The sequence below is a fragment of the Lynx canadensis genome, chromosome A1 (genome assembly GCF_007474595.2).
Source record: "Lynx canadensis isolate LIC74 chromosome A1, mLynCan4.pri.v2, whole genome shotgun sequence".
Taxonomy (NCBI): Eukaryota; Metazoa; Chordata; class Mammalia; order Carnivora; family Felidae; genus Lynx; species Lynx canadensis.
The window spans coordinates 197,078,338-197,088,886 of NC_044303.2; the positions used below are offsets into that span (position 1 = coordinate 197,078,338).

The 10,549-nt window shown below is 57.4% G+C and overlaps 1 protein-coding gene across 1 annotated transcript in view; it reads left to right on the plus strand.

The window, feature by feature from the left end:
- The window catches only part of CAMK2A (calcium/calmodulin dependent protein kinase II alpha), a 59,652-nt gene extending 59,134 nt beyond the window's left edge, over positions 1 to 518 (plus strand). Inside the window, 4 exon segments of the mRNA XM_030329429.1 lie at positions 283 to 398; positions 400 to 435; positions 437 to 481; positions 483 to 518. Coding sequence (XP_030185289.1) covers positions 283 to 398; positions 400 to 435; positions 437 to 481; positions 483 to 518 — 233 coding nt within the window.
- The last annotated feature ends 10,031 nt before the right edge of the window (positions 519 to 10,549 follow it).

Here is a 10,549-nt window from a genome sequence, read left to right on the forward strand (position 1 = left end):
CTGTGTGTCTGAGATACCGTGATTCTAAAATCCCATTCCCCTGTGTTTTAAAGAAACTGGCATGCCTGAAATCCATGGTCTCTAAGCTGGGATCTGATCTAGTCATCTAGAAGGTCTGCCCTGACACCTAGCTGAGCCCTGTCACAGACACCCCTCCTGTGGAAATGAAGCAGGGGGCGGGGAGTGCCTCTGCTGAGAGGGTCGCTGGGAGATGGGCAAATGAAGGACGTGAAGATGGCCCCCAAGTGCATCTCCTGTGCCCCCCCCCATCCCCACCTCCAGTGTGGTCTCGGAACAGCAAGCCCGTGCACACCACCATCCTGAACCCCCACATCCATCTGATGGGTGACGAGTCGGCCTGCATCGCCTACATCCGCATCACGCAGTACCTGGATGCCGGGTGGCATCCCCCGCACGGCCCAGTCGGAGGAGACCCCGTGTCTGGCACCGCCGGGATGGCAAATGGCAGATCGTCCACTTCCCACAGATCTGGGGCGCCCTCCGTCCTGCCCCAGTAAGAGCCTCTCCTTCCCGCCATCTGTCATCTAGGGCGATCTAAGGAACGGGGTGGTGTCAGTCTGGAGGGGGACATGTTGGGGCACTTGGGTGCTGGAAGGCCATGGGGTGGGGCTGGAGGACCACAGGGAGGAGACCAGGCCTGCAGGTCCCCGGTGGGGGAGGGGGGGGCCAGGTAGGGTGCTGGGTGGGGCCCACAGAAGCAGCTCCGACTCCATCTAAGGACGGGGGAGGGGTGGTTGCCCAAGGAAAGCATGACGCCCCTCGAAGCAACCGCCATTACCCACAGACATACCATTTCTTACAGTTGAAGGACCGGGCCGGGGGCCCTGTACCGCAGAGATGTCTCTTCGTTCATGGAATGTGGCTGCTGGTTCTCCCACTTGGATTTGGCTGGAATTCCCCCAATCGCGTCACCCCATCCCACCACCATCACCATCACCACCACCGCCACACCTGCATCAAGAAAACCCGTCTGTCCACAAAAGTTATCACGACTTCAGAGCAAATACCACATCTCCCTGCCACCACCTGTCACTCTCCTGCCAGGGCGAGGCTTCCTCGGGCCTGGGTGCCCTGGGTGCCCTGGGTGCTGGCTCCGAGGACCCCCCCCCCCCCCCGGCTGTCGCTAGCCTGCTCTTGCCTTGGCTATAGGCCAGAATGCCCAGCTGTGTGTCCCCCAGGGGCTGAGGAAAAAGAGGGGCAGAGTCAGGAGGAATGTGGATCTGCCCCCACCTTTCTCTGTCTCTCTCCTTCCAGGGTCCCCCTCAACCCCTGAGCCAGCCTCCCCTGTGGGAGAGGGTGAGAGAGGAGCAGACACCAGGAGTCCCCACCTGACACTGCCTCCCTAGCTCTTCTCCCATCCTGTCCCCTCCTCCTGTCCCTGCGGACCCTTCCCCTCAGCGTGTGGAGCACAACCGTCTCAGGGTGCCCTCACTCTTCTCCTCCGGCTGATGTTCACCTCCAACAGTAACTCCCATTCCACCCCTTCCATCAGCCCTGGAGAATTCCAGCTCCGTCACATCTGAGGGAGAGAATCTGATTGCTTTTTGGGGGCAAAGAAGGCAACATTTAGGTATCACTTCTACTTGGACCGCATGCCTTTTTATAGCCAAACTTCTGTGTGTTTCCTAAATGGATTTTGCGTTCCTGGATATCTATGTGATAACTAAACCTCTCAAATTATTGTGGGGAAGGTCAGGTTGGGTTGGGAAGGGACGTGGGAAGAGGGATGAGGGGTAGTTTTTTTCTGTTCTAGGTCTCTTTCTTTCTTCTTCTTCTTTTTAATGTCATCTCTGAGATGGACTTTGTCACCCGTGGTTATCTGGGGTCGAGGTGGACTCAGTCCCCGGGGATGGAGGGGTGCGGGAGGGAGGGGGAAGAGGGCCTCATTGACATTTTGGTCCTAAGGTTCCTTTTCAGGACTGTAGAAACACCAGATGTTAGAGCTAAGAAATAGCAAATCAGGGCAGAGAGAGCCGATGGGGGGGGGTGGGGGGTGGGGCGGGGGGAGGTTGTCAAGACGGAAATTATCTTTTTTTTTTCTTTTTTTCTTGCCTCCCAAACTGAGGTTCCTACTACGACGCTTCCCAGCTTCCCCGGATTTCATTCCACCGCATCTATGTGCCCTCTCAGCCCCTCCCCCAGTCTTTGGGGGTTCACGAGCATGTGTCTCCATTGCCTCTCCCCTCTGTATCTGCTGGTCCAAGCAGAGCACTGGAATTTCTCTCCTTCGCGCCTCGTCCTGCAGCCGTGGGTTCGAATCTCTTTCTTTTCCTTTCTCTTCCCCTCTTCCCCTGGGATTGACTCTGATGTGGAATGCTTGGCACATCCACTAGGATCTACTGTCTGCACTGTTTTTCTTTGCATGACTTTATATGCAGTAAGTACGTCAAAAAAAAAAAAAAAAGAAAGAAAAGAAGAAAAAACACTCAGCAAAACCAATCTACATGTTTTGGACAAAAAAAAAAAAAAAATAGAGGTTGTATTCTCAGTGTCCGACTCGGAATTATGTTGCCGCCTCTCTGTGCTTTTGGCCTCTGTGTGGCCGTGTTTTGCCAGCATGAGATACTGTCCCCTCTGGAGGATTTTAGGGGAGGAAGAGCCACATCCCCAGGGATTTGGAGGAGGCTCTGGTTCCCCCGAACCTCTGGGGAGTCCTGGGTGTTGGCTGGAGGACTGGGGGGATGTTTGATCCAGGACTTTCTGAGTTTTCCCTGATCATGAGTTGTCTGCTGGGCCCTTTGCACAACTGCTGCTGCCCTGGGGACAGGTGAGGCAGGCTATTCTGGGGCTGCAGGCCAGGATAGAGGCTGCCTGGGCCTCCTGGTCTCCAAACTGGTTGATCACGGCCTCTATCCTTGGCAGACACCCTGTTTGCTGAGGCCAGGGGCAGGCACCTGGTCTGCCCCAGGTCCAGAGGGCTTCCCAGTAAGGCCCAGTGATCCCAGCGTCCCAGCAACAAAACCGCCTGCCTCCCTTGTGAGCTGCCAGCTCCACACAGCCATCCCTAAGCCAAAGGTGAGGGTGCAGCCTTCACAGGGGATGCTGCAAGTACCAAGACAAAGTCTGGTCCCTTTTCCAGCCTCAGTTTCCCCATCAGTTAAAGGGTTAAATATTCCTGCCCAGCCTATGTTGCAGAGCTGATGGGGGATCAAAACAGGACGGCGAAGTGAAGCCCGATGTACCTGCAAGAACTGACAGGATCCACTGGCTGGACCCCTGCGTCATTCTGGGCCTTGACCAGCCCCCACTTCTCCCCCACCTGCCCCTCATTCCCCTCTTCGGTGCCCGTCACTGCTTATTAGCAGTGGACTGTGGGGAAAGAGCCATGCTTTGGGGGTTAGTAGGATTCCATCCCCAGTTCTGACCAGACTTGCTGTGTGAACCTTGGGCAAGTCCATTTCCTGCTCTGGCCCTGGGTTTTCCACCAGGGTACTGAGCTGGAGGAACCCCAGTGTCCCGATCTTTATTTGCTGACGTGCCTCCCGTCTACCGTGTCCAGTTCCAAGTGCCAGAGAAATGGAGGCAAGGTCCCTACCTGCCGGGAGGAAACGGCCCCACGAGGAAGGCCACTCCTGTCGGCGGGTAGTCAGCCAGTGTGGACCACAGGCCATCAGCGTGATCCTGAGCAGCACGCAGGGGAGGCTGGCAGACAAAGGGGCCCAGAGCCCACCCCCCACCAGACAGTGAAACTCTGCTCCTCTAAACATCCTGTAGACGCAAAAAAATCAGACCTAAGACCAGACCTAGGCTCCAGCATGCGAACACCTTTATAGGAAAGTATTCTCCCAGGATTACTCACACTGTGGCACTAATCCTGACCCACGGCCTCCTGTCTCCCAAAAGGGAGAACCCTTTGGGGGATGTTTTGCCATACTCCCATGCTGGTTTCTTGTTACTATTTGTCTGGGGGCGGGTGGGGTGGGGGGGGGGCGTTTGTTTCAGTTCTTTTCTTTTCTTTTTTAAAACTATGTGGCTGTGAATTTGAATGACCACTGCTCAAAACTTCTGCTATTGGGTGGGGGGGGGGGGAACGGGGTGTCTGTTTTTATTGGTGTTTTCAGTGCAATAAATAGCTACAAACTTCTGTGCACTTGAGGTCTCCCTGTCTCAGTCAAGCACGGGCACTGGGTGGGTTTTGTTTGTTTCCCAGTACAAGATCTCTCCATTTGCAAAATAAAAGCCAAGGTCTCCCTTCTGATTGGGCCAACTTGGTCTCATGCTCAAGCCTGAGCCAATTGCAGTGGGATTGTGTCTGGACCCTGTGCCTAGGCTTAGAGCCATGGGTGGGGCTGGCTTTCTCTCAGACACATGGGGTGCCCTTAACAAGAGTGGGTGAGGGGAGGGGGGCGGTGGATGCGGGTTGCCACAAACAGCAGCAAAGTCTCTCTCAGGGGTCTTGGGCGAGGCTCTTCTCCTCTAGGCCTCCTAGGCCTCGTTTCCTTGTAAAATGAGGAAATTGTTCCATAAGTCCTCCCCACCTATTCTCTCCCCTCAGCCGAACCTCACAGACAAGCCCCCAGGCCTCCGAAGTCCTGGAGACGGGTTTGGAGAAAGGGGTAAGGGAGAAAATACCTTCCAAACCCACAATCTGTGGACAGAATGCCTGGGGCAGGGGCCTTGGGGCTGGAGAGAGAGATGGCTTGAGAGGCTCCATTGGCCGAAGGGAGGCCCCTGCCATATTAGAGGCCAGTTGGTTCTGAGCCCAGGATGTCAGGCGGACCCAACATGGTGATGCAGAGGCTTTGGCTCTCCTCAAGGCCACGACAGGGTAAGCACCGGTCCTGGTTTGCTGATGTTAGGATTTCCTGTAGTAAACCTGGGACAGCCTTAGGCAAGGCAGGTGAGCTGGTCACTCTCAGCCTGCTGCCACCTAAGAGGCCTGGATTCCACAGGATCAGGGAATGTGCCTTCTGGAGCCCACAGTCCCCTCTAGCCGCATGCTTGGGACATCTGGGACTCCAGAATTCCTGGTACCAGCCACTTCTGGGATCTAGCCTCTCCGCCGGTATGCAGGGTGGCCACGAGGAGTGCTGAGAAGGGCAAGGGGGGGGGTTGCAGAGGAATGTGGGCCTTCTATTTGCCCTCTTGCCTGGAGTCTGCTAACCTTTGGCACCTGGGCTTCTCCCAGCTCCGGCCTTCAAACAGCCTTCGGATCTCCCCACCTGGGCAAGAGGAAGGGCCCGAGGGTCTGTGCTGCCATTGCAGACAATCGCCAGCAGGTGGCAGCACAGGAGCAGGCTCCAGCAGTCCTGGGCTCTGTGCCTCCAGTCCCCAGTAGACCTCAAGAGGTATCCTTTAAAAATTTTTTTTAAATGTTTTTATTATTTTTGAGACAGAGAGAGAGACAGAGCATGAGCAGGGGAGGGGGCATAGAGAGAGGGAGACACAGAATTCAAGGCTCCAGGCTCTGAGCGGTCAGCACAGAGCCCAACGCGGGGCTTGAACTCAGGGACTGCGAGATCATGACCTGAGCTGAAGTCGGAGGCTCAACCCACTGAGCCACCCAGGCGCCCCTTGAGGTACCCTTTAACTCAGAACGCACCAGCTCCACCCAAAACACTACTATTGTCTGACAGTAGTGTGACCCTTTATAGTTCACAAAGTGCTTTCATAATACCTCTTTGTCAGTTAGAAGAGCCTTATCCTGAAGACAATGAGGCTCAGAGGGTAAAAGGCTTCTTGCCAGACAGAACCCGGAATCCCTTCAGGGCCTCTGGTGACCCAGTCTGTGTTTCCCCGTCTCTGAACAGCCAGCCAACTGTGGCTGGGATTCTTAGGAATCTTTGACCATCTGTCCCTCCATAGTCCTACCCCCGCAGTCCCTACCATCCCCACTGCCCATTTGCTGTGAAACCCGCTGGCTCCTCTCCTCTTGCTCAGTGCACAGCGATGCTCCCTCACCCTTCAGGACACAGTTCTGGTGTCTTCTCCTTGGGGAAGCCTCCCTCACACTCTCCCAGCACTTGCTGGGTTAGGGCCCTCTGTAGGCTTACCCAGCCCCCATAGCCTCTCCTCATAGCGCCCTGGGCCGAAGTCACCTAAGGAAGAGTCTGCGAAGCTGAGGGCTCCTTGAAGGCAGTAACAGCATCTTGTCGCTGCTCCCCACACGCACAGAGGTATCATCACGCTTGCTCAGAGTAAACTCCTGCAATGTGTGCCTCAGCAGTGGACGGAGGGATGGCTGGTGCAGGGGGCTGGAACTTCCCACTCCCCCACTTCTGCAGTAACAATGGCGAAGTCTTCCTTCACACGAGGTACCAGGCACCCCTTACTCCCGGGCTCTCAGGATCCCGGGTTTGCCCCTCCGCTGGGCACTACATTTCTCTTCTTTCATTCCATGTACACAGAGACTGGTAGTGGAGAGGGGAAGGAACCTGACCAGGACGGCCAGGGTGTGAGGGAGGGAGGTGGGTTTCGGGATTTTTAGCCCCTCCAAACACCTGCTGGGGCCTGCTGCAGCCAGCTGGGCTCTGAGGAGGGCCCAGTGATGAGCTGGGCATGTCTCCCGTCCCCAGAGAGGCCATCCCAAGAGTGAGGGACATGCAGAGAAGCAGAAGGCAGGACGGGCTGGGGTGGGGGCTGTGGCTGGAGGTGCGAAGTATACAGAACCAGAAGAAGGAGCAGGAGAAGCGTGGCAGCGACTGGGATTGCCCGAGAGGCTTTGTGCACGTGCCCCACAGGGTGAAATGGTGGGGAGGGGTGGAGGCCAGAGCAAAGGCTGAGAGCCCAGCACAGTGGATCAGGGAGGGTGGGGAGAGAAGAGGCTAGGGAGGAAGCTGTTGGGGCCAGAGTGTCAGAGGGCCATGTGGGTCCCAAATGTCCCTTGATGTGGACGTGTCCTTCTAGGGCACAGGTAGGTCCCCAGCAATGGAAATGGCCTTCCCCGGACTGGACCACAGTAAATCTTTTAGGAAACATCCCCCAGCAGGTGCTGGGAGTGTTTGCTCAGGGCGGGGCGGGGCAGGTCAGTCCTGTGGGAATGGCCCCTCCTCCTTGTCCTTCCTCCTGGGACATGCCCCACCCTCCCTTCTTTACCTGGGCCTACCAAGGTCTCAGAAGCCACTTCCCTCTGGGCATCCTAGCCTTACCATTCTTTCCTGGGCTTTGGGCCAAAGCTGCACGATGGATGGAGCTATCTAGAAGTAGACTCCCCCTTCGCCCAAGAAAAAGGGGAGAATTATCATCATCCTCTCCCAGTGTGTCCTTGAGTGAGTTACTCTCCTTCTGTGGACCTCAGGTGTCTCGTTGTTACAACGAGGGGGTTGAGCCTACGGTCCCCAATATGGGAACCGAGTTGGCTATGCAGAGTCACCCAGGGAGTATGCTAAAAATACAGACGTTTAGACCCTCCTCACAGAGGACTGGATGCATTAAGCCTGAGCTGGCCTCCAGGCAGCTGTAATTTCGATAAGCACTCCATCTGGGGATTCTGCACCAACCACCCCATTCTCCCGTTCCCACAGCCGTGCTGGGAGCTGGAGGACCAGTTATCAGTAAACCCCACCCCAGCCTGCCCGCTTCCCCATCCACTCCCCTGACTCAGCTAGATCAATATTGACCACTGGCCCCTCCCCTGCCCCTGCCTCTTGCCACCCCAATCCTTGAAACTCTGTGAGACCCTGACCCCGGGTGAGCCGAGTCAAGGTCAAAGCAAGCCTCGGAGCCTGGAGGATTTCAGTGCTGCCCTACTCCCACCCGGAATCTGCGCCTCCTGCTGGCTTGGCAGGACCTCCCAGCCCATTGGTGACACCATCCAGTTCTTCACCATTAACTCCATCCAGCAAGAGGGTCCAGGTCCTGGAATCCAGCTCCGAGAGATGAGCACCGCTTCCCTCTGTGGCTTTCCGACCCATTCATTTTACAGGTGGGGACACTGAGGCGCAGCCTCCCAGGCCCCTTGCCATGGAACTGGAAGATGCCAGCTCGCCCTGAGGCTTCCACCATTGCCTTGACCCTGGCTCCAAGCACACCAATCCCCACCCTCCTTCTCCCTCTGTTGGTTGGAGGCGGGAGCTGGGCCTCAGTTTCTTTATCTGAACTAGGGACAGCAGGCTCATGAGAACCATCCCACCTGCAGGCCTTCTGCCTGCCACGGTTTGCGCTAAGCACTGATCGCTTTTTAAAAACTATGCACTGAGCGCCTATATTATCCCATGTAATTCCCTGCAGAGGAAAGGCCATTGTTCCCATCTTCCATCTGAGGGTCAGGACACTGGGGGTCAGGGCAATGAAGCAGCAGACCCAGTTGAGTCGTCCAGCCAGTGGACGGCTGAGTCAAGACTGCGCTCCGACTGGCAGAGTCCAAGCCTGCCTTGGCTCCTGCTGACTACAGTTCTGGAAGGGATGCTGCTCACAGATGCGGTGGCTGTCAGTGGGAAGCGGCTTTCTTTCCCTCCAGTAGAAAGCGATCCGGGATGGGGTGCCGGGAGGAGGCCTCGGCGTGGCCAAGGGGGGGCGGGCTGCCGTTCTGTCCTGGGGGAAAAGGTCAGGCAGCAGGAAGTCAGGCGGAGACAGAGGGGTGAGGGGGGGGCGAGGGAGGGGGTGCTGGCCAAGGATCCGAGGGCAGGCAGGCGGCCCTAGACGCCCTTCCAGGGCAGGACCAGCGTCAGCGAGGCCTCAGGCCCCAGAGGGAGTGGCCTGGAGCTCAAGGAGCCAAATTTTCCATGAGCCACCAGCAAAAAATGAGTCTGGAGAAGAGTGTCCACCGCAGAACCAGAACTGTAGGCTCAGCAAGCCAGGGTCACGTGAAATTCAGAGGGGCTGGGACTGTCTTAACTCTTCGCTGGCTGTCCCTAGAGCTACCAACAACTGCTTTCAGTTGCTGCCGCAATGTGCAAAGTGTGACCTGATGCTATGGGTCCCTGACGGCCATACAGCCAGGGAGGGGCAGAGCTGGGATTGCACCAGGTGACAAGCCCCCCACCACGATGCCCTGCCCCAGTCCCAGGTGCCCTGGGCCCCAGGGAGAGTGCTGCACATGTCCTAACTGCACAGAAATGAAGTGGGGTGTCTCCGGAGGCCGTGAGCACCCCATGCAAGCCAGGCTGGCTGTCGTGGCTCGCGCCAGGTGTAGGGCTGAGCCAGGCTCCCTGGGGATGCGAGGAGCCCACGCCTGGTGGAGGATGGAGGGTATGTGGAGGACAGACCTAAGAGAATGGATAGGAGTCCCATGGATGAATGGGGAGGACTCTGGATGAGGAAGCTTGGGCCGGCTCAGGGCACCATGTGAGGTGAACTTGGCTGGGGTGGTAGAAGGGAGCACAGGGGGCAGGGCCTCCTGAGAACCAAACACAAGGTACCCGGTGTGCCCCCGTGTCGGCTGTTGACCCTCACTTGACTTTGGGAATATGGCTGACCCTAACGGGGCCCCCTCCCGCTTCCCTCTCCCCCTTGGGCCTCCCAGATATTTGCTCTTGCAGATCACAGGCTGGAACTGGAAGTGACTGCAGGTGGTCAGCGCCCCATCTTAGCGCTTCCCAGTGCCCGCCAAGAGAACATCGTCTCTGATGAGTTCTAGAACATTCCTAGAACAGCAATGAGGGGCCCCAGGGCACCCTCAGCACACCTGAGCCAGGCACATATGCTGCCTCCCAGGGCCCCCCACTGGCCTCCCCGGGTCAGGGGTCCATGCACACAGAGGTCAGCTGAGAAGGGGAGCAGAACACTGAGTAGAGGGGGGGGCCCTGGATCCGGCCTCCGCTATGCCACGTTCTCACCACAGGACACAGCCCTACTACCCCTTGCCTCTGCAGAGCAGTGGGCCTGCCAGCCACCCTAACGGAGCCACGCTGTGTCACTTGCTTCCCATCAGTTGCTCATGTTCAAAAATGGGAAGCTTCTCACAAAAATCCTCACTCCCAGCTTGTCTTGAAAAGCCAGGGTATCCAGCAACCTGGGCCCCTACTTCTGAGGGTCAGCCTCCCCCGAAGAGAGGCACGCTTTGTTCTCTAGTGCCCCACGGTCCCCACCACTGACCAGCCTCTGCAAAGCACGATCCCGCACCCGCTTCCCTGCTTGCCGGGTTCTGCAGGCGCTGGATTGTCACCTGCTAGGGCGTTCTGGGATTCTAGGCTGGGGTTCTACTCCAGATGGGGCTGACGTCTTCCTTGAGCTGCCCACTACGTCGCCACGGACCCCTCCAGCCAGGTGTTCCTGGTCCCCAGTCAGTTCCCATTGCAGCCGGGCCCGGCTGGGGTCTGTTCTGAGCCAGGGAGATCTGAAGTCAACGAGGGAATGGGGCTGGGGGCACTCGGGGGGTTGGGTCTGGGGGCGTTTGGGGGTTGGCGCTGGCGGCAGAGGTGGGAGAAGGGTGATGTGGCAGGACAGCCTGTCTGGGAGCAGCGGAAATGGGAAAAGCGGGACACACTGGAAGATGGGACCGGGGAGGGCAGACCAGGAACCCGCAGGCCCAGGAGCAAGGGGAAAGTGAGTCTTGGAGGGACTGGAAGTGAAACTGGTGGGCTGCACAAACTCCTGGTATTCTCCAAATCCAGACTGGGAACCTGGGAGAAGAGAAACCTAGACTTCT